Below are 24,320 nucleotides of genomic sequence, written 5' to 3'. Positions count from 1 at the left end.
GGAACTGCCAATGTCAGCTACCTACATATTGGATAGAAGGGGTGTGAGAATGCCCCATTTCAATTCTCTGTATGTGTATATATATTCCTAGAATGATATGCATTGTCTCCTAGTGTGACCTCTATCTGGGTATCAATACACAATGCCGGAAAGGTCCTATTGGATCAATTCCTCTATTTTCAGTTTTTGCCAACGTCTGTCTTTATTGATTCAATTGAAAGATTTCATGAAATTGATAAAACTTCCTGAACAACCTGAGCCCACTGATCCCCTTAACAGCTAACACATATCCACATTCATCCAAACCTATTTTTAAGCACACAAAAGTCATACTTTTAAAAGTAGACAAGAAGCTGAAGGTTAGTATCAAAGGGTCTAAGACAAAGGGGAAAGCCTTACCTTCGATGCATGGATAGAGAAAGGTATTTACTACCCGCACCAACTTGAAAATGGGAATACCCCATTACCTTCTCAGACCGCAAAGCAGGACACCACCTTAAAGATATCGAACTTTATAAGTTTCTGAAAATAAGAGCGGCCATATCAAAGACGAAACTAAATACCCCCCAACCCTCACTTTTCAGGTATGTCTCAAACATTAACAAACTAGGACACCAAGTCTCGCAGCTCTACAAACTTTTACCCCCCTAACCAACAAACTTAACAGAAAAACAATAACCTATTGGGATATGCAAGCTAGCACACCTCTCAACGATAAGGAATGGGCGACTCTGTGGTCCTCAACCTCGCGTAATAAGATTACCCCAGTAGTGGCACAAACTAAATTTTGGCTGCTTCACAAGGCCTGTCTTGGCTAACCCTATAACAGTGTTTGTGATTGTATTCTTAATAAAATAAAATAAAAAATAAAAAAGAACAGACATACAATTAAGGGAGACCTGACTAAACATGTCAATTTGCCAACAGTGAAAGAGAAAATACATTATCTACAGAGCTGCTTTTCCCTCTAACCCTGTACGATACCAACAGACATTGGCCCATCAGTTTGGTCCTTTAGTAACAAAAATAAAATGTAACATATACTTCCAGAAGTGTTTTCGTACAGTGATCACAAGGATTATTCACCCGCCCTTTAATGCAGAGGGGGGGAAATTAAAGCCTTCCAAGATCTAGGAAGTGTAGCTGATAAATCGCAAACATTTAACAGTCGATGGACCTAAGTTGCCCATACTAAAATATAAACACAAGGGCAGGTATGGCATCTGGTCCTGGATCTCGTATTTGAACTTGCATGTCTTATAATATCTTCTACCATTTGGAATGAGTACCATTTCTTAACACCAGTCCCAGTGTTTTGATCCAACTGCATATCAGTTTTTCCTACTATATTTCCAGGTTGATTTAAAGCCATGTTGAAGGGCAACGTTAGGAATCTGAAACCAAAAAACTAAATTAGGGATTTTTGCTTTCAGCCTTAATTAATCCAGATGGATTACCTTATACTCTGACCAATACAGTCAATAAACATGTTTACCCAGAGTTCTCTTGGTACACTATTACCACCTTATTTCAATATCTTTACGTCAAGTGAGCTTATATGGGACAAAAACCTCCTCATGTCATTGTGTTTACATACAGGGTACAGTGCTTTCCATTCGTTTTCATTTTGTGTTTGTTATACAGACGAGATGTTCTGCTTGTACACCTAGTGCATTCTTCTAAAGATGATAAAAATAAGTTCATCAACCTAATCATCCTTTAATTTCAGTTGGGGAGCCATTCTAAGATGTGGTGGATTTTTGAGTCCTTAAGATTACTTAAGATTAATTATACGCTGAGCTAATCATATCCCGTACTCTAGTTTCATCCTGGTAAAGGTGAGTCAATAATGAATCAATGACGATGGACCACAGTGCACGTTCATTTTAAGGGTTTATTGTAGGGATTCAACCATGGCAGCAATTTGCAATGGAATACGTTTCTAGACATTACTGTACTGCATTTTAAATTCCAAAATCTCTTATGTCATTAAGTTATCCAACTCATATACTGGCATTACCTTGACCAGAGCGGTCTCCTAGATCAGTGGCTATAAGAAGTAATTACTTCCTACTCTCTCAGTAATTCAAAAGTCCCTAGCATGGTTCAACTATGATTGGGAGACTGGTGTATAATTCAAATCTGTAGCTCTGTATTTAGATACATGTGTGTATCTTGCTGAGTCATCAGATTGACAACGGCCATCTAGAGTCAACAATCCAAAACTTTGCAGTATTTGAAGAAACTGAGGTGCTATTTTATCCATCCTCTACTGCTATGTGTTTGCTTGTGGTGCACCACAGATTGAATCTTGTTCTACAAGTCAATCTTCATATGAACCACTATTAAAAACGTGTGAAGTTAAATCACCTCTTAGTATTTACTCAGCGTCATCATGTCAGTTCCTCACATTTCATTTTATGGACATTTTAGCATAGTCTTTTACTTTAGGAATGAGTTGAATGTAAGTATATATAATGTGCAGTATAATCAAAAGTTTTTCAGCTCGCTCTAGGACATACCAAAATTGCCTGTACAAATAGTAAATCCCTTTTGATTTTCTTCTTGGTAAGAACAACATTAGTGCATTTGTTCATGGCTCGTTCGCCAAGGGCTCAGCCTCTCTTTGATGGCTTCTTCTCCAGAGTATTAAATAGCATAAACCCAATATTTGTCAATGTATCTTGACAAACTACTTCTTGGAAGTAAAGTATGTGAGGTTGTATGCAATTTCATTGACAAACTATTTAAAGAAGTACCATTACTGAGAAACCATTTCATCTCCACAGTTTAACAGAAATGTTCTGAATGATTGGCATTTTACCATTTCATAGAAAGCAATTCATAGAATGTCTTTTTTTAGATCATCCTCTGCAAACTTATTTTTAAGATGTAAATGAAATGGTTTCAGGTTTTAATTTTAAAAGCATTTTTGTTGAAGTTATTTCAGTTCTTTAAGTCGGGGGACATTATTTCAGATTTATATCTTTTACATGGTCAAACAATTACCTTGGATGCTTTTAATTCGTTGAACCCTCACCAACCCTAAACCCAATACATCTCTGCCCCCTAACAATGCCACCCCATGCATAAACTACACCGATCCCTCACCCCTAAACTCCCTCGATGCCTGAACCCTAAAAGCCCTTTCTTTTTTTGATTTCAAATAATTCTTATTGAAATTTAAAGAAAAAAAAAGCCAAGAACATAGATAAGCTCCACCAATCCCTGAACCCTAAAAACCTCTCACCATACCTTAAGTTCGCCCATCTCTGACCCCTAAATTCCACCCATCCCTGACACCCTAATGTTCTTTCTATGCATAAACTCTACCAATCTCTTAACCTAAAACCACCTCAGTATCCTCAAACCCCTTAGCTGAGCCCTAAAAAATCCTTTCTACACCTAAACCAGAGGAGATTCCTCCGCTAAGGCAGAGGAGCATCGCCCCACTGCTATTTTATTAGTGCATATAAGAAAATGATAATAACAGGAGGTTATTTTATTTTTCTATGTGGCACTCGGAGTCGGGGAGGGGTTGGCCTCTGTGACGTCATAGCAGAGTGAGGTGTGGTTTGTTATACTCTAAGTGCCCATGACGGTTTGGCCAGCTCTTTAGGGCCGGCCAAACCATCAGGAGCACTTAGCATGTTCTCCACAGGGTTGTGTTGCATAGCCCCTTGGAGAACATGCCCAGCCTCCCAGGCACTGCCTGATAAGCCAAATAGGGTGCTCAGACCAATCATGATGCTGCTCATGCAACGTCACCATTGGCTGTGAGAGTCTGGAAGCCTGGGTGCTTCCAGTGCTTGCAGCAGAGCTGAAGAGGATGGAGGAGAGGCGTGAGGTGAAGAAGGTAAGTTTAAATATATATATATATATATATATATATATATATATATATATATATATATATATATATGTCCCTGCCCTACCACCCCTGTTCTGAGGCAGCCACCACTGGCCCGAACCCCACCCATCCCTAATCCCTTAAAATCCCTCCCCACAACCAAACCCCACCAAGCACTGATTCCTAAATAAACCCTCATCCCCCCTGAAAACTACCCATTCATGACCTCTAAACGCCCTCACTTCCCTTAAACCTCCCATCTGAACCATAAAAACATTTTCTACAGATAAACTCCACCTATCCCTGAACTCTTAAAACCCCATACCACCCTATACTCCATCCATTACTGAACACTAAAAACCCTTCACCACCCAAAACTTTACCTATTACTGAACCTTAAAAACACTCACCAGCCTCAAACTACTCCAAAACCAAAAAACCTCCTAACTCCCACGCGCTACCCATTTCTGAATCCTAAAAAGAAAACCCTCTCTACACCTAATCTTCATCCAGATATGTGATTTTGGGTGTTTCCTTAAATTTATCTTTCCTTCAAAATGTTTCCTCAAATTTTCGATTTATTTGTATTTCCTTAAAATATATTTTCCATGATTTGATTACCTACAATGTGGTTTCTCATTTCCATTAATTCCCATTCATCAGTATGTGGTTTGACGAAAGAAATTATAACACCTGGAGGGCCTTCATAAGTTTAGAAAGCCTACCCACATTCCAAACTCCAAAAGAATGCGCTCTGACGAATCTATTGTCTCTTGTTTTATACAAATTGTCAATAGTAGTGTTGATGGCAATTATTCGTACTGTGTGGGATCAGGCAATAACTGCCCCCTAAGTATTTTGCCAGCCAACCCCAGTTATCAACTGGGATATCGTCCCCTTTCTTTGTTATGTACCAGTGCCGTTGGCTTTCATACTACAGTTAACACTTATAACGCCTCTACAGGAAACTGAGCCATCTGTTGCAAAATCAGCAGTTTTGTAAATTATTGCCAGATGAATCTGTGCTATTAAGAAACAGAATATATGGATTTAACTGTGAAGAACACTTTATAACCCGAAAATGAGATTGACATCTGCCGTGTTGCCCCAGCAGCCACAGTTTCCTGGGTTTCTCCCATCAGTGGGGGAATGAAAACCAGTCTAGCGATTGCTTCTGACTTCATATTTTCCATATTCGGATGATGAGCTTTAAAACATCTTAGCAAACTATCTGTGTTCAGTTTGTCGAAGGGGTCCTTCAGTAAATATGTAAAGGTAGTGCACCATAACCAGGAATGGGAGCATTTCTCTTAATACAAGAAGTTAGCTCTCTTTATTAAAAATATTCAACATCTGGGAGTCTTTGGAGCTGGTCAACATTCACTCCACTTGCCCCATTCTTGCTCTGGTGGCTGTTCAATAATCGAGTCTGCAAGTTGATGTGATTTGCACAGTTCACCCTCTTTAGTTTTGTGCACATTCCCTTCATTTTCATGCCTTGGAATATGCTAAGCAGTTGTGAATCTAGACACACACGCCTAGGGCCTATTGCGTCTACTCGAAAAGCGAGGTCTTCTGATTCTTGCAGAATTTTAGAAGTGAGCAAGAGGCTCTTATGTGTAGTGGTAAATGTAAATGTAAATGTATAGGAATTTATATAGCGCAAATCACCAAGCGGTTTCTAAGCGCTTGCTTAGGGAACCCGTCCTGGTATTCCCCTGTGAGATAACCCCGGCAGGGTATCCGCAAGGTGAAAGCCAGGCATCCCGCTGCGAGGGGCCGTTGTGGAGATTAAGCAAGCTATTGCCCAGAGTCGCAGAGTGTGAACCCGTGAATCGAGTAGGCACCGGAGTTAGAATTGTCGAGTCCATGGACATTTTAGGACTCAAGACCCCGCCGAGCCGGGAATTGAACCCTGGTCCCGGGCTGACCTCTGCTTCCAGGTCTGCCTCCTCTAACCAGTGAACCACACTTCTCCTGGTAGGTCATTCCACGCTAGGAGCGATGTAGGAGAAGGCTACACCGCAAATCTGTCATTACATATGCGTGCGATTTGTGCAAGTAGAAGTCATGACGAGTGGAGTTGTCTGGAAGGTTTGTGAAAGCAGATACTATTGCTGAGGTATGGTGGGCCAGTGTTATATAGTGCTTTAAAAGTGTGGGTGAGGAGTTTGAATTGTGTTTGTTTGTGAATAGGGAGCTTGTTCATGTGTTGTGCAATGAGAGTACAGCTTTAGCGATTGAGTGATTCTGGCCACTTAGTTCTAAATGGACTGCATCCTTCTGGTGAATTTTTGCTTGATCCCAGCATAGAGGGTGCTCCCGTATTCCAGCGTGTTTGTGACAAGGGCATTCGCGATGGTTTTGTTGGTGCATGGAGCTGTTAGAAAATCTTCCTCAGCATCTTCATGGTATGGAAGCATGAGGCAGTGATGGCATTGACTTTTGGTGATCATGTCGAGTTTGCTGTTGATGATGATCACAAGGTTCTTGGCGTGGGTGTGGATGTGTGGGTCCTGGCTCTGTCAGCTACCAGGTGGTGTCCCACAGTGATGTGCTCCTCCCAAAGATCACAATTTCTGTCATGTATGAATTAGATTTATCCAAGTTTTTTGTGGTGACAGTGGTTCTGGAAAAGTTTAGTAAACAGCTACTTAGACCTCACTTTGTATGTGATCTGTGCATTTTGTATATACCTCCTCCCAACAATCCTCCTCACCCTTCACAATAAAAAAAAAAAATTCTTGCACTAGCCTACATTTCCAGTTTGAAGTTTCATCTGTGGGTCTGTAACTCTGAAAACTGTAATTCAGTTCTGTAAACCACAATCTGGGAAAACAAGACTGTTGATGTATAGTTTTCACGCTAGAGTGGAACATAGTTTTTAAAAATAATTGTGACTCAAGTAATGTGAGTACAACTTTACCAAGAAGCGCTGAAAAAAATGTGAATGAGTGGCACTATTATTTGTAATAGAATGATTTTAATACAGATAATTAAGGTTATGAAAAGGTTTTTGTCCGATTGGTTCACTCAGAACATCATGGAGGTTTCACAGTCTGTTATGCTCTAATTAGGGTGCTTTATGTGGTAATGATAGTTTTCATTGCCTGCATGGACATTCCGGAGGCATTTTCAGTGGGCCATCAATTAGGTGCATTCACTGTTAGAGACTTGACCAATGGCTACAACCTGAAAGATGAATCTAGAGATTAAAAAAAATATTTTAAACCCAGGGTTTTTTGGGGCACTAGGGCATTTCAAAGAGATTAGTCATGGTGTAGTAACTGTGTACACATTTTACTTGGCAAAGAATCAGCAGGCAGGTGTTTTGACATAACAAAATTAATTTTGAGGAGCATTGAGAGATCTGCAAATGACAAAGATGGCCAGGATCCATGATCACACACCCCAGCGGTTAAAGTCTTGAAGTGCTTTTGTCATATGCCTTTTTCTTTAGGTTTTTGGACAGTGAGAAAAATGCAGACAGATACAGGGTACAACAAACCTTTTATTATTTAAAGTGACCCATGCTTAGTTAGACATTGTTTTTAATTACGCCTGGGACACCCGTAGGAAAGTGTCCTTCCCATGATTCAATTCATCCTCTTCTCTTTTCCTTGCTCCCTCTTTCCTTGCGATGAAACACAAAAATATCGCTTAATAGCCTGATCAGAAGTAAATACAAGTTAATATGTAATCTCAAACATTAAAACACAGGTGCCACTACCTCCCAAAACTAAAACTCAAGGTCCAAACAACACACACATATATAGTGACTCAGATTATCATAGGAGTAACAATATATTTCCATTGCATTTGCTTTCTTTGTATCTCCTGTTAGTAGCAACACATAATACTCTAGTTAATGTGGTTCATGACATAATATTCCCTTTACATGATGGCTTACATCATAGACTAGGTTGACCAATGACTTCATGCAATTACCAATAGTGTTATTCAGTCACTATTTATTGGTTCTACTTTTTCCTTCCCAAGTCAACGTCTTGTCTCTTGATATTAGAGGTTGGGCTCATTCAAGCAAGATAAGTGTTGAACAGAATACCTTCCAGGGATCTTGAGCAATTTCACCGATTTGGAGAATGATGATTTCTTGAAAAATTTACCACATTTGTCCTTCATTGATATGGACAAATTGAAATGGGGAAGCAAGAAAACACTGAAAAGCCCACTGAAGTCTAATACATGTTCAATTAAAAATATAGTAAGCAGCATACATTTTCTAGTGCTAATTAGCAATAACAGTGGACCAGAAACTAACCATCTGAACCATTGTAGGATAAAACTTTAAATTTACATCATTTTTTACATTCTTTTCTATAGGGCAGCAGGTAGAGGACTGAACATTTGGTCTAGCAAAAATGCAAGGCAGTCCCTAACAAATGAATGCCTTGGTCTTCTCATGGAAAGAGTGTGAGATGACCGCAGGCTAAAGATACCGCAGCCTGTGGTGAAAAGGTGACTTCACTGTTGCTGCAGTTTCTTGCTTGCCTATGACAACTTCAAAACAAGGCTACGCTTACTCGAGCAGTCAGGCTAAATGTGAAATGTACCACGAAGAAATGGAAGATAGAAGTGCATTTAAAATGTGTGTTAATGTGCAATAATGCAAAAGCTCTGGCAGTACTCTAAGCAGGTATAAAAACAATTTGACGAAAGGTTGCTGCTTCAGTATTACTGTTTAGTCTATTCTTAGTTAGGCACTCTAGATCTTTATACTAATTTTTCCTGTGCATCTTTCACTCCGACTAATGCTAACTCTTCGACCAAGAGAGAGGAGTTAGTTATATCATTCCTGCTACACTAGCAGTGTTTGAAATGTGGTGATTCAAGTTGTCCTATCAAACAGATCTACTACTAAAATACTGAGTTATAAATATTGTATCACAAAAGTATTGTAGCCAGGATACTGACTACCAAAAATGGTCAAGGGAAATATACTTGAGTAAGTATAGATGTAAGGGACTTAAATTCACTTATATATATGCACCATGAATAATATTTGTATCTTCAAGGTCAAATGTGCTTAGATGTGGAGTTGACCATATTTATTCTTGCCTGTATTCTTACCTTGACAATATTTTGGTAGGTGATATTCTGGGAACAAGCGATTTGTACCACAAGTTTGTACCTAGAATAGCGAGAATATTGCAGCACAATATATTAAGTAACTGCTAAGTGAACTTCTCGTACACCTTGTGAGTATTTTGTGATAGTCCTTGGAACTATTTAACCCTTTTCCTTTAACCCCTCTAAATAAGCACATTTTAGGCTTTTTCTAATATGTTGTTATTCTTGATCCACATTTTACCATCTGAATAGGTGGGCATAATTCAGAATGCCATTTCTATATCTAGTATTTTCATGTATCTCAGGCAGTGCCGATGTTCTTTAAATGGCGGTGCATTCATTGACCTGTTGAAGTCTCCTATTGCCCCATCATTCTATTCCAGTGATCTGGTTAACACACCAATTCAGCCGTAAATCCGACGGTTGTTGTGGCAGAAAACTGGTGGGATGCTGGTGGACATTTATACCTTGGTGGAGATACTGCCTCCATCTAGCTCTAAATGAGGACAAAGGAAAGTTCAGCACTTTTCTTTTATTTCAAGTCACAGCTTTGCAACAAACTCACCAGCATATAAATAGGCTTTACTTGCAATACGTTGCCAGTATTGTATTGTGTAGTAAATCTACGTCTGCTTCTACTCCCTTGCCCAGCTTGCATCCACACTTGAAATGTATCTGTTTAATACATTTACACTGATGTTAAAGAGGCAGCAAGACTCAAAACCCAACAGGACTCTTGTATCGTGACCCAAGAAACACACTTTCAGAAGTGATGCGAGTTCCTCAGAAGGGTACACTATTATAGTGATCTACTTCAGTAATACAGCAGTGGCCAAGCACAGGCCCAGTGCAATACAGCTAAGAAAGGTAATGGAGGAAGCTAGCATGGAACACCCTCATTGGGAATCTACCATAATGAAAGCCACAACATCGAAGCATTGGATACTTTGTAGACAATTGTACTTACTTGCGTGCACCATCATAAAGTAAACCACATCACTGAGCACACTATATGTTGAACATGCTTACGCAGGTGTTCCATAAGTTAAGATCACACCTTCCCCCATAGAGTCTGTCACAGAGAAATTCATAACGAGGAAGCACATGATCCAGTAGCATGCATACAAGCAAAGGCATTGGGAACGGTTGCAGGACCAAACATCCCTTGTTGGATTCTGTCATAAGGAAATTCATTAAGATCAATAGCTAGACTAACTTACATGCCTAAAAAGAGAAGGCCACAGTCCAACTTCCTACTGCTTTTTGGCTGCAGGAAAACATAGAGTGATTGAGCATATGACCCACTGAACAAACCTCTAAGGATGCTGAGAAAAGTGGTAAGAACCAACCTCCCTTGGGCTCTACCTTGCGGAAGGCACTGACTATGCGCATGTAAAACCAAACACAGATGGTTGTTCTAAAATATTCTACTACCCAAACTCCCTACAGGCTCCATGGCACAGGCAATTACACAACCCACAATCAATCAATCAAAGACATTTATAAAGCGCACTACTCACCCGGAGGGTCTCAAGGCGCTTGGGGAGAGGGGGTCCGCTACTGCTCGAACAGCCAGGTCTTGAGCTTCTTCCTGAAGGAGAGGTGGTCCTGGGTCAGGCGCTGGTCGGTCGGGAGGGAGTTCCAGGTCTTGGCGGCCAGGTAGGAGAAGGACCTTCCTCCTGTTGTCGCTCTTCGGATGCGGGGGACGGCGGCGAGGGCGTGACTGGTTGATCGGAGATGGCGTTTGGGAGCGTAGAAGTTGAGGCGGTTGTTGAGGTAACTCGGGCCTTGGTCGTGTAGGGCTTTGTGCGCGTGGGTGAGGAGACGGAAGGTGATTCTCTTGTTGACGGGGAGCCAGTGCAGGTCTCTCAGATGTCCGGAGATGTGGCTGCGTCGGGGGATGTCGAGGACGAGTCTGGCTGAGGCGTTCTGGATCCGCTGGAGTCTCTTCTGGAGCTTGGCGGTGGTTCCGGCGTAGAGGGCGTTGCCGTAGTCCAGTCGGCTGGTGACGAGGGCCTGGGTGACCGTCTTCCTGGTCTCGATGGGGATCCACCGGAAGATCTTCCGTAGCATGCGCAGGATGTTGAAGCACGACGAGGAGACGGCGTTGACTTGTCTGGTCATGGAGAGGGAGGAGTCCAGGATGAAGCCCAGGTTGCGTGCGTGGTCTGTAGGTTTGGGTGCGGTGCCCAAGGCGGGGGCCACCAGAAGTCGTCCCAGGCGGAGGGCGAGGAGCCCAGGATGAGGACTTCCGTCTTGTCTGAGTTCAGTTTCAGGCGGCTGGTCGTCATCCACTCGGCTACGTCTTTCATCCCTTCGTGTAGGTTGGCTCTGGCGGCGTCGGGGTCGTTGGTCAGGGAGAGGATCAGCTGGGTGTCGTCGGCGTAGGAGATGATGTTGAGGTTGTGTTGGCGTGCGATGGCCGCAAGGGGGCTCATGTAGACGTTGAAGAGGGTGGGGCTGAGCGAGGACCCTTGAGGGACGCCGCAGATGACTTTGGTGGCCTCTGGCTTGTACGGTGGTAGGCGGACTCTCTGTGTCCTTCCGTCGAGGAAGGAGATGATCCATTCCAGTGCCTTCTCCTGGATTCCGATGTTGCTGAGGCGCTGCACTAGGGTGCGGTGGCAGACAGTGTCGAATGCTGCGGAGAGGTCTAGGAGGATGAGGGCCGCTGTTTCTTCGTTGTCCAGCAGGGCTCGGATGTCATCGGTGGCAGCGATGAGGGCGGTCTCGGTGCTGTGGTTGGCTCGGAAGCCAGACTGAGAGGGGTCGAGGGATCCATTCGTCTCGAGGAAGGCGGCCAGCTGCTTGTTGACGGTCTTCTCGATGACTTTGGCTGGAAACGGGAGGAGCGAGATGGGGCGATAGTTCTTGAGTTCGGTGGGGTCCGCTGTTGGTTTCTTTAGTAGAGCGCTGAGTTCAGCGTGCTTCCAGCTCTCCGGGAAGGTGGCGGTGTCGAAGGAGGTGTTGATGATGTCCCGCAGGTGGGGTGCGATGACGGCGTCGGCCTTGTTGAAGACGTGGTGAGGGCAGGGGTCGGTCGGAGATCCGGAGTGGATAGAGTTCATCGTGCGGATGATGTCTTCTGTGTTGATCGGGGTCCAGGCGCTGACGGTGGTGGTGGGGGGCGTTGGTGCGGTCGTGGGGAGCGTTGGTTGTGTGCTGAAGCTGTTGTGTATGTCGGCGATCTTGTTGTGGAAGTAGGAGGCGAGGGAGTTGCAGAGGTCTTGCGATGGGGTGATGTCGTTGGATCCGGCGTTGGGGTTGGAGAGCTCTTTCACGATGTTGAAGAGTTCCTTGCAGTTGTGTGCGTTGTTGTCCAGCCGGTCCTTGAATGCTGTTTTCTTGGTGGCGTGGATCAGTTGATGGTGCTTTCGGGTGGCGATCTTCGGGGTGGTCATGTTGTCCGGTGTTGGCTCCCTTCTCCAGGCTTTCTCGAGGGCTCGACAGTTCTTCTTGGAGCTCTTGAGTTAGTCTGTGAACCATGGGGCCTTCTTGCTGCCGGGTCTGCTGGGCGGGGTCTTCAGTGGGGCGAGTTCGTCCGCGCAGTTGCTGATCCACTTTGTGAGGTTGTCGGCGGCCTGGCTTGGGTTCGCTCAGCTGGCGGGAGGGTGCTGGCTCAGGGAAGCGGCGAGCTGGTCGGCTGTGATCTTGTTCCAGCTTCTTCATGCAACCTGTTGCTGGTGGTGGTGGATCGTGGTTCTTCTGAAGGTGAAGTGGATGCAGCTGTGGTCCGTCCAGTGGAGTCCGGTGGCATGGCTGAAGGCGATGTCTTTGCTGGATGAGAAGACGGCGTCGAGTGTGTGTCCGGCGAGGTGGGTGGGGGTGGTCACCAGCTGCTTGAGTCCGAGGTTGGCGAGGTTGTCAAGCAGGGTGGTGGTGTTGCGGTCGTTGTCGTTCTCCAGGTGGAAGTTGATGTCCCCCAGGAGGATGTAGTCGGCGGAGGGGAGGGCGTGCGGGCTGATGAAGTCGGCGATGTCTTCGCTGAATGATGTGCGTGGTCCCGGGGGTCGGTAGATCAGGGTGCCTCTGAGGGTGGTCTTGGGGTCGGTGTGGATCTGGAAGTGCAGGTGTTCGGCGATTGTCAGGGTGTCGTCGGTGTTGGTCGTGATGCGGATGGTGTCCCTGTGGATGATGGCGATGCCTCCTCCAGTCTGGTTGTCGCGGTCTTTCCGGGTGATCTTGTAGCCCTCTGGGATGGCGATGGCGTTGTCGGGCGCTGAGGAGTCGTTCATCCAGGTTTCCGTGAGGAAGGCAACGTCAGGAGCTGTGGTGTCGAGGAGGTTCCAGAGTTCGATGGTGTGTCTGTGGACGGAGCGGGTGTTGAGCAGGATGCACTTGAGGTGGTTGCTGCTGGTGTTCGGCTTGGTGGGTGCAGGTGCGGTGTAGGTCCGGATGCAGGTGAACTTGCAGGCGTGGCAGCTGAAGGGTCCGTGGGTGCATCTCGGGGTGGCTCGGTAGCATCCCGGGATTCGGACGGTGTTGGGTGCATTGAGGGTGGCGGCGTCGTACGTCCGGCGGGTGGGGTGGCCTCTGCGGGGGCCAGGGGTCTTGGCACTGGGCGCGGTCCAGGCGCGGACGGGCGCAGACGGGCTTACCTTTGGCACGCCTTCGGCGCACAATCGGCGCGCCCGCTGTGCGTGCACGCTGCGCGTGCATGCTGCGCGTTCGCCACTTTGCCATATGAGGAGAGTGGGGGGGGGCGGAGCGAGGGAGGGGCAGCTGGGAGGGGGAGCGGGGTGGCGAATGGGGAGGGCGAGCGAGGGAAGGGGGCGGGGCCGCAGGGGGGCAGCGGCGGGGAGGTGGCGGGAAACGCGGCATGGGCTGGGCGAGAAAGAGGGGGGAGCCCAGGGGGCAAGGGCAAACGGCGGGAAAAAGACGAAAAAAGGCGGCGAAGCAAGCTGGTGGCAGGGGGCACAGGAGATCCGCGGACCAAGCGGATCCGGCGGTCGGGGCACAGCAGTGAAGCACAGGGCACAGCTCAGGGCAGAGGCGGCACCAGGGGACGGGCTCACTCACGTGGAGTGTGCTCGGGGGGTGACCTGCCCGGAGGGACCCACATTTTACTCACACAGGTGCTGGGGAAAGTCATCTGGCATAAAACACATACAGACTGTGGTCTAGGAAAGCCTGCAGAGACTGAGCACATGATACTGGAATACAGGTAAACGCTTGTTATGTGAGGTCGAAAGGGAGGAATCTCATTTAAGGAAAACCTTCAACCTGCAGATGACGCTTTCCCTTCATGACAACCCTCTGCATCTGGCAGACAGGTAACTAACTGACACGGGTACCTTAAGAACCCTCTAATATAACATTTTATGAAATGGTTTTGCTTTTTAAAAAACACTGGCTGGTGGCTGTCATGTGCACTGAAGCTCTTTACATCGACGACCCTACTGTTCTCCAGTGTTTTTTTAGGTGTTTTTTTCACCATCATGCTCCCTCATAGGTACTTCCGACCCTATATTTTTTTTTAATTTAGTTTCATACAGCTGAATTAAGTTAATAAAAATTAATTTTGTGCTGAAAGGCATTTTGGGATCGGGGGACTTCTCAGGCGGTTTTTATGTATGCCACATAATTATTTTAAATGCGCTATTCTCTATGGCGAAATGGGCAAATCTCAGAACACACTGTGAACATGGGCCAGCCTTAAAAACAGGATGGCTCCGCCATGTGTATGAGAATAATCCTCGTAGCACACCACTTATCAGTCTATTCAGACAATATTCATATAAAGAAAATACAACAACAATCCATTGGGCTCTTGATGGTCCTTGTTTTCAATCCAATTTTCCACACCGCCGCCTGCTACCACACCATTTCTTCTCCGCCACAAATCTCGATTCTGTTCTCCTCCGCACCCGAGTACAGGCTCCGCCATATGCCCCATACTTTCAAGCATACTCTGTGAACATCCTGCTCTTTTTGCATGCTCAGAAATATCATGACTGACTCATAGCATAGAAATAATTGACAAATTTTGCCTGATGTAAGAATCTTGTAGGGAAATTGCGCTTTGAGTGGAAGGCAATGTCATATGATTTAAAATGTGAAACAAACGTTCTTTGATCCTTTTCGTTACTGAACTAGTAAAGATGTATGCATTCGGAAAAGCTCTGCACCCACGTGCACTAGGTCCTCTATGCTTGAAGACTTTTTCAGCACTTTAAGTGGCATCTGCCCTAGTAGTAGACATTTTCAGGGAAACCGCTTAGCTTGATCACTGAGGAGCCTCTAAGATGAGGCAGTCCCTTGAGCTCCCGCTGCAGAGATCTGTGAATTCTCATAGTGCTCAATTTGAGGCGGTGGCTGCATGTAGGGCCCTCCGCCACTTACATCTTTCTCAACAGTCTTTGTTCCAGTGCAAAGGAAATAAAACCACAAAATGGGGAAAGAAGGATGGAGAGAAAGGAAAAACAGTTACAAAGGGAGAAATCTGGGATGAAAAAGAGCCTGCAAGAATGAGATAAAGAGGAAGAAAGCTTCTGCTTGTGGATTAAAGAGGCATAAGGTGGAATCAAGATTATGCAGCCTTGGTATTAAGCACCTTGACCTTCTATAAAGCCAGCCACAAAACCTTGGGGCATTGCACTTAATAATGTAAAACATTAAGCACTGCTTACATCCTCCTAGGATCATCAGTAAAGTAAGTAACAATTTCAATTGGGTAATACTAATTGTGTGTTTAAAATTTTCTTTAAGTGCTTCTGATAAAAAGCATAATATGAATAACATTATTTTGATTATTTGTTACTTCGGGTCCATTGATGGACACAGATAAGTATGTGAAATGCATTGGAAAATGGGCTGGGAAACGTACAGCTAGGTGCATGCTTATTCACCCCATTTGCATGCTCATTTGCCTCATTTTTATATTTATTCGCCTTATTTTGGTGTTTATTCACGTACTTACAGTGTTTGTTCACCTCATTGCATAGCATATACCTGCAATAAGTATATCTAATAGGATGATAATAGCTATTATTAACATTATTATTATATTGTTACTACTACTACTTTAGAATATTGAGTGATGTATTGAAGACAGTGAAGTGGCTCAGGGACAATAGTTGCTGGTATTGATCTTCTATTCCAATGCTTGTCTTTCTCATTGTCCCTTTTTATTTTGGAACATTCTACCATCAGTGGGTGGATGGTTTTAATTGTATCATAGAACTACTACCTTTATCTTATGTTAAAGCCACTCTATCTCCCTTTATAAAACTTTGGCTGGGGCCTGTAAGTCGGGTTTAGGGCATTAAACAGCTGTAATAGCCCGTGGCTATAATGCTCAATTGTTATTGTTGTAAATATCTTTGATATTTTCAGTGTCCCTATTATCATCATTAAAATGACTCTGATAGATAATTTTGGTGCTATTAGTGTCAGGTAAATACTATAAAATCATGTGAATAAACTCCCAGGTCAATAAACACGAAATGGTGTGAAGAAATACACAGAGTTCTAATTTTGTAGATTTTCAAGCACATTTGTACTGTATTTCTCACATTTAACTGTTGCTTTATTTTGTATTTCAACATATTTGTATTGAATTTTTATATGCTGCAGAATAAGAGAAACTGCACAGAATATTTTAAAATTTCCAAGTAACAAGAAAAGAAAGGTTTTTCCTGGGAAATATTTTCTATGTAGGGCACGGGGTAAAGAAATTATTTTTGTGTGAAATGTGAGATATTTCCTGACTCTATGCAAGTGGAATTTCCGCAGTGTAGCCACAACACACTCATAGGTTTAGGGAAATTAGACATACGCTATGAATATGTGCGATTAAACGCACCTTACCATGCAGAAATTCCCAAATTTCAAAGAACTCAGGCAAAATCCTTGTGCATTGCCAGTCAAGTATTTAGATAGTCATACATCTTAGTAATGCGTTTAGCCATGTGGATTCGCAGAATCAAGATTTTTTGGGGAAGTACGTTTTAGCAATATGTGTATACATTGCAATAAAATCTGTACTCATTTCGATTAACACATAACAAGACCAGCTTGGTACCTTCAATAATGGATTTTATTTACTTATGATAGTTGATATTCACTTAGACCTTCTTATTGCCTTATTATCATAATTGCATTATGTTTCTGAATTTATTTAGTTTATTGCCCACACACAGACTTTTTGATCTTCCTTCCCAAAACAGTTCCTCATTCAAATAAACAAACATGCTTTTTAGCTTCATCATCAGTCTGGAAAATGATGAGGATTTCTTCAGTTTTGGCCATGTACGGCATTGTATGCGCCAGAGAAGAAAACGCTTATTGTAGAAAGCTTTTTAAAGGATGTACTGTTTATACATCTTTGCATCAGTGTTGGCATGATGATCAGAAAGGAAACATAATTCAACAATGTGTTTTTTATAAAAATGTTATGTGTCAGCTGCTTTAAACTATACGTATTGAACGTGGGGCACTTCCAAGCAGCGCCCCTGGGGGTATCTAAATCTAGCTTCCAGCTGCCTCTTTGGAAAGACTTGTGTATCTGCACATAAGCAAAGCTGATTGACGTTTCTCTTCTACTTTGCAGAGTATCTCCCCTGCAGAAGTCTGAAATAGTAGACATGGTAAAGAAGCATGTGAACGCCATCACACTCGCGATTGGAGATGGTGCCAACGATGTAGGAATGATCCAGACCGCACACGTTGGAGTTGGGATCAGTGGGAACGAGGGCATGCAGGCAACCAACTCCTCGGATTACTCCATTGCACAGGTTAGAAGCATAAAAGCCCAGCTGCCCTATGTTGTTGACAGAGGTCTCAGCTGTGCAAAGGCCAGTCGGTGCTGGCTCTTGATTCAAGTGATGTTTGAAGTGCAGGACCTCTTTGAGGGTTCGGTCTAACGTTGATACCTCTTGCGTAATGTGGCTCCTTAGAGGTTTGATCTTGCGGTTCTCCTCAACACGAAGATCAGTCTCTTCTCGAAGCTTGGGTTTCATTCAGCCTCCTGTGGGGTTAGCACGCTGTTCCTTTACCAAGAACATTCGCCATTAAGGACAGTTGTGTTCTAAGAAACGTATACATCTCTAGTATGCATACGTATTTACTTTGTTACATACATCACTCAAATTAGAGGGCTTATTCTTCATGTCAATTACATGTTTAAAACACCAATTAAATAATCAGCAAAATAGAGGAGAGATTAAACAGTAGCTGCTCAGTGTACCTTTCTGATGGAAACTTTATACATGCAAATTAATATTTTCTTAATAGACTTCATGAGCTCAACTTGAGATCAACATTTGAAAGGCTGCAGCTTGGGACCGATATAACATTCCAATACTATATGTATAGATTCTGTGCATTGTAGTCAATGTCACAGCAAATGTCATCCCTCATGATGTAAATACCCTTTCCCTGGGTCTAGGGGCATTAAGAGGTTATTGGACAGTGTCCATGATGGGCCCTGTTATTTACCTCTTATATTCTTGAGCCTCAAGTACTATTGTAGTCTAAACTGGATGACAAAGTATTGTTTTCTGCATTATTTATTATTCCTTTTTATCAAGCTTACGCTGTTTGTATGCCTCAGAGTCTGATGTAATCAGTGTTGTATTGCCAGGTATTCAATATTTGTTGTTTAAATGATTGCATGATTGATGAATCGTTTATGCTTGTTTTTACATTTGCTTGAATGCATGGGAAACTGGTATCCTGACATTTTGTTTGGCCCTGCAATCACACTATACTAATGCTGGTGCAGAGGCCTACGCCTATCCATGGTAACCTGAAGAACCAAAACATCTTAAGTCACCTCGAATGTAATACCAAGTTCACCCTCATAGCAGAGATAGGACTACCATTAACACCCGAGGTAAATCACATAAGGCAATTGTGGCATTGTACCAAGGTTTTATGCGAATCTTTAGACCTTTTGTCTCTATTTCATCAATGAATGTGGTCTACTTACCCTTCTTATGTAAAGTTCTCCTTTAATGTGAACCAAATACCTTGAGCTTATATTCTGTGTATGTGTCAAGTTCTTGTATGTGCAGTAAATGTGTAGCCTGTGTAGTACTAGGACCATGTGTGGTAAGTCTTGAGTACTGCGGCCCGTTGGATCCATTTTGAATGTACCCCGATTTAGCAGTGCACAGAATAGAGGATAAATACAGCTTCTCCAGACAAGGGAAGTATATTGACTGCATTCCTGTGACTGAAGGGTGGATACTCAGATGCAAAAGTGGGGGAGGATGGAAGCAGGACTCCTCATAGGAAGTCAATGGAGATCTTCTTAGCAAAGAGCTGCTGATTATTCCTTCCTAATCACCGCCACTTGATAGATGGTCAAGTGCATAAGTCGAACTGCAGTCTTTTCTTCAAAGTATGGAAGGATGTCTGTCACGGACTACTGCTTCAGGAAAGTTGATGGCATGACAATCGGATACATAGATCTCACACTTCATTGTGGCCTTGTTTTGGATACGTCTGCTTGGAGCCAGCATCATTGCTACTTTCTGTGAGAGTCACCTCCTTGTACAAAGACTGTGTCTGAAATGCAGCCAGAGAATTACATTTGAAAGAGAACTAACCCAAGCCAATTCTGACACCTTAGACACTTGATCTACATCCTCTGTCTGGAGAATACGTCTAAAAGTGGGATTCAAACCACCTCACTGTTTTTCAGTATACAATTTGATAGTTTGCAGACTTGGGTGCCATTTTGAAAGGACAGCGTCTGCTGTCTAGTTGTCAAGGCTGCGCATAATGAGTGCCATCTTGAAAGCAAGTGAAGTAACGGCACCTTAAAAGCATGATTGAAAGAGTTAGAAAAGGAGAACGCACATTGTTAAATAGTTATAACACTTATTAATAGAAAGATAGCAAGATTACTCATAATTGTTTTATTATTCACATACTGATAAAAACGAATGAATCTAATGATGGGGCCTAACAGTTCGATTGCCTTTCATTGCAAATGCATTATAACTAGATTGTGGTGCAATTATGCAATACAATTAGTTAGGAAATTGAAACTTACAGGAGATAGAAGAGACTCTAATGATTATAAAAATTAGTAAAAATGTTAGTAAAAAAATAATTAAGAATCATTTACATGTATGGATGTTGTAAATGTGTGGCTGTAGGCTATAGCTAATATTAATCCGTGTTGTGTAATAATACATTGGTGAAACATTTATTACTCTTCTCTTATTATAAAATGATGGTAGGATGCAATATATTTGATGCCAATTAAGTAAAATTAATTTAAAGCTGATGTGTGCATTTAAATCTTTAAACATGTTCTTTCTTGAGCTGCCATTTTCCCTTAGCAAGCATAATAATTCATTGACATTTCTGCAACTGTTGCATTATTTCTTAAGTACATATTTCATCTTTCATATAAAGGACATTTTTTCGAGGCTCACTGTGAGATGGCGCGGTGAAAAAATCAACTCTAACCTGATGCCATAGTCTGTCACATTGTATGTTTCTTACAGTTGACAAACCTGTGAGGCCCAGAAAGCCAGGCTGTTCACATGAAAGGCTTGGGAAAGAATGCAGGAGTAACTAAAATGTGTTTGGTGCCTACATATGTAAACTAATCATACGATGGACTGACTAGTGGAGTGACACTACGTCATTAAGGTGTCATAAGGACTATAAAAGATGAAACCCCAAAGGAGGGGCAACCCCATACATTGTTTCTACTTTGATGTTCTTTATTTGAACTGTGCTAATTTTCCCTTTTGATCTAAATGCATTGTGGGGAGAATCAGCTAATCTTTTCAGAATAGAATATCAAGTTCTGCTTCTTTTAGTCTGTGTTCTAGTAACAGAGCTTCTAGTGTGTATCATTCTAGTTAGACTTAGTTTCTTTAGGAGGTTAGGTCTCCCAATTGCAATACTTTATTTGTTCTCTATGGTCTTGAGAGCGAGTAGTGTATTTGAACCTTATTTCAAACTTGCGAGTTAGTCACCAATTAACTGGCCTCAATGGATGGCTAACATTGTGTTTTTGGACATTGGATTTACCACCCCTGCTGTCAGTGGATAAAGATCCATCAGAGGACCATTCCCTCTTTGGGAATGGCAATTCTTTGATCCATTTAGCTGTAGGGGGCCCAGTACAGTTAGAGAGATACATTAATAAGTAGTGACTTTTAAGTTCAATCTAATAATATTTAGCCTGCTTACGCTGGATCAACTGTTTTGCTTGACCAAGAATGGGGTGTGTCTACCAAAGAAAGCATAACTTCCTGTTTAGTCGTGAACTTCCTGTCCATACCACATACTAATTAACATTTTAAAGGACATTTTGAGAGTCTCATTTGATGAGAACTCAGGTAACCTTACACCACTTAGAAATGTGCCAAACCCATAGGAACACGGCACATCAACCATTTTGGAAAGAGCAGGAGACCTGCGCAGTTGTGCTTTGGAGAGGCTGCAGTAATCCCTCAGACCATGGCAGACAAGGCGCAGCAAACGTCTGCAGGAAACGTCTGCAGGAACATCCGCTGCTGAGGATGACATGTTGAAATGTACTGGGGAGATGGGGGAACCAGAGAAGACCACAAAGGACTGCATCACTGGGGAGTTGTTCACCCTTCTTCCTGGCTAGAAGAATGCATTGCCTGCAGAGTCACTTGTGGGCTTTGTGAGCAGAAGGATTGTTCTCATTTAGAACCTCAGCCATGGATTGACTCCTAGTTCAAAGCATGAGAGAGGAGATAAGGTGCGGACAGTAGAGAATCAGAGGCAGTTGGAGTGAAACTCTGGCAAGTGTTCAAGCAGTGATGCCAAGTATGGAACAGAGAAAGTCAACCCACACCTGAAGGTTGCATAGAGTCCGAAGTCCACTTATGAAGTGGTGAACAAAATAAGGAAATAGAAAGAGAAGATGAGAAAACATTTTTAGAAATCTTATCAGTAAAAAATACATTGAAAAAAGTTTATAGGTGGCTATTTGTGATGCAGTTGTTAAGGCAATAGTGTGGAAAAGATGGATTACAGCTCTAACCATAACTGGTGAATTGTTGTACGACTTTTGGATTGTGGTTATAACCATAACTGGCAAACTTCAATTAATGAAAAGTAACCACTTTAATGTTTTTTACTCAGTAAATTCTTATACATATTGTGCGCATCCATGTACTGCTTAAGACCTTGCATATTACATCATTCATGTTAAATGACACCACTGATGACATCTCATAAGCTACTGCTCCTCAAAATACTTTATAGAACTTCATCATTTAAAAAAATTAAGTAAGTAGTAAAGAGCCTACAAACACATTTTCCATCTGTATGCAAGGTGTTTGCCCTAGCCTATATTCCCCACTGCTACCCTTGTGTTTATATCTACTAACACTGAGGGGACTGGTGCTAATGGCCGTATTGCCCCCCTTCCGTTAGACATTTAAAGCTATTAATTGCCCTACCTCTCTTAGGCCTACACCGCCAGTCCATACTTGTGGGGCCGGCAATTGCGCTTAATTATTTATTTGATGGATGCACAATAATTAGTAACATGTTCCACAAAATCAGGAACTGTGAGTTATGTTTCAACTATCCTTACTCAAACATGTTTTTCTCCCCACAGTTTTCTTACTTGGAGAAACTTTTATTAGTTCATGGAGCTTGCAGTTACAATCGTGTCACAAAATGCATCCTGTACTGCTTCTACAAGAATGTGGTTTTATATATTATTGAGGTGAGTAAGTTGTGTAATATTACATTCAGATTTACATTGTTGACATAGCTCAGGTATGTAATGATTTATGTGTTGTGTATATGATTAAGGTAGTTCAGCTGTATAATTTCAGATGTGTATTTATACAGTGGTGATAAATCTGATACATAATGTTGCATTTGAGGTTACGCTAGCCGCGCAATAGTACATTTTGCTTTGTATCAATGAGGCAGGTCAGATGTGTGATGCTTTGTTTGGTTGTATAATGATGATGTAGGTCAACTGTGTATTGCTACATTTGGAGGCCATTATTGAGATACAGCCCCTGTGCAGTATATCACTGGTATGTGTATTTTTGTGGCATATCAGCTGTGTAATATTCCATGTGGATGTTCTTCTGTGTAGTTTGCTAGCACTGTTTGATTCTACCAGTTCAGCCAGGAGGCAGAGCCTAGAAAAATGTCATCAACAAAATTGATGTCAAGTGGTGTTGGTGCCCATGCTTGAACAGCAGAGAATGTAAAAGGAAAGTAGTCTTCACCAGGGCTGCCTTAACAGCATCATAGGCCCCTGGGCAAAGCAATGCACTGGACCTGCCTACAGGACTCCTCACAGGATTAAAAATGTTTAATGGCAAGTTAGTGTTAAATTCTGGTCTGCATGGGGATCCTTTGCTCGTGGGCAAATGCCCAGCGTGCCCATGTGTTAAGAAGGCACTGGTCTTCACTGTTCTTTTGAGATGTGTATAAAACTAATGCCTGGATTCTGTTTGCTGCATGCGGGCAGCTGCCTTTGTGCTCGGAAGGCAGACTGGATTTCTCCCTGGCTAAAGTTCTTAACTCGGTTGACCACAGCAGAACATTACCGCCTTTGCATACTCTCACATCAAACAGTAGTCTGACATTGTTGAGGACTTGTTGCTGTGTGGCTGTGGGAGAAAGTCTTTTTGCACATTCCTCTTCCTAAGCTGCTGCTTACAGCTTCTAAATATGGCTCTAGACAGTTTTTTCCCTTTGATCTGTTATTATTGAGCTCATCCTCCGCATATCCCTTGATTCAGTGAGAGGCAATGTTTCTGAATGAGATTCTTTATTACTCCATTGGTTCCCATTATTTTGGGGGTAAATAGAGTTAGATGCCGTCATGCCAGCACATAGCTTTCTGGATTCCTTACCGATGACTGTAAACATTTTGCTTGTTTCAAAAATGATTTACCTGGACCTAAGACAAAAAACATGTTTGGTCTTATTGTTACTAATTTCTACTCCTATTTTTTTTTTCTTTAACAAAGCTTGAGTTTCATGTTACAATTGTCTGTTACTACTGTATGTATGTACTATCGAACTGGGGCCAGATCATGGGACTGTGCGGGAGTCTAGTAATACAAACACTGTCAAGAGGAGATGAAGTTCAATATATGTTGAAATTCTGATCACGTTGGGCCATGTTCGCAAAGCTTTGTGTGCGAGCGCGGTGGCTTACTCTTAACTTAGGTGTGGCTTACTCCTGAATTTTTACTAATAAGATGCATTCAATTACTTATAAAGACTTGGTGAATGGTGCCTTTTGTCATTCCACTCCCTTAGCAATTGACGGTGTAATTGTGTAACAGCCAGCAAATCACTAGCATTAGAGGGCTCTAAATAGAAACAGGGTAAGAGCCAGCAGGAATTCCCTCCCGGGGCTAGTAGTGGCCCAGGAGGGGGGCCACGCGGCCCCCCT

General features: G+C 42.9%; 1 protein-coding gene across 2 annotated transcripts in view; it reads left to right on the top strand.

The window, feature by feature from the left end:
- The window catches only part of ATP8A2 (ATPase phospholipid transporting 8A2), a 1,791,179-nt gene that overhangs the window by 968,226 nt on the left and 798,633 nt on the right, over window positions 1–24,320 (top strand). For both annotated transcript variants that reach the window (XR_013599395.1, XM_078655985.1), the window contains exons 25-26: window positions 17,493–17,676; window positions 22,509–22,619. Coding sequence is in view for 1 of the 2 variants with exons in the window: in XM_078655985.1 (XP_078512111.1) it covers window positions 17,493–17,676; window positions 22,509–22,619 (295 nt within the window). In the remaining variant the exon portion in view is untranslated. The remainder of the gene's footprint in view (window positions 1–17,492; window positions 17,677–22,508; window positions 22,620–24,320) is intronic.

This window comes from Lissotriton helveticus, chromosome 8, assembly GCF_964261635.1.
Source record: "Lissotriton helveticus chromosome 8, aLisHel1.1, whole genome shotgun sequence".
Taxonomy (NCBI): domain Eukaryota; kingdom Metazoa; phylum Chordata; class Amphibia; order Caudata; family Salamandridae; genus Lissotriton; species Lissotriton helveticus.
This window is presented reverse-complemented; position numbering and strand designations above follow the sequence as displayed.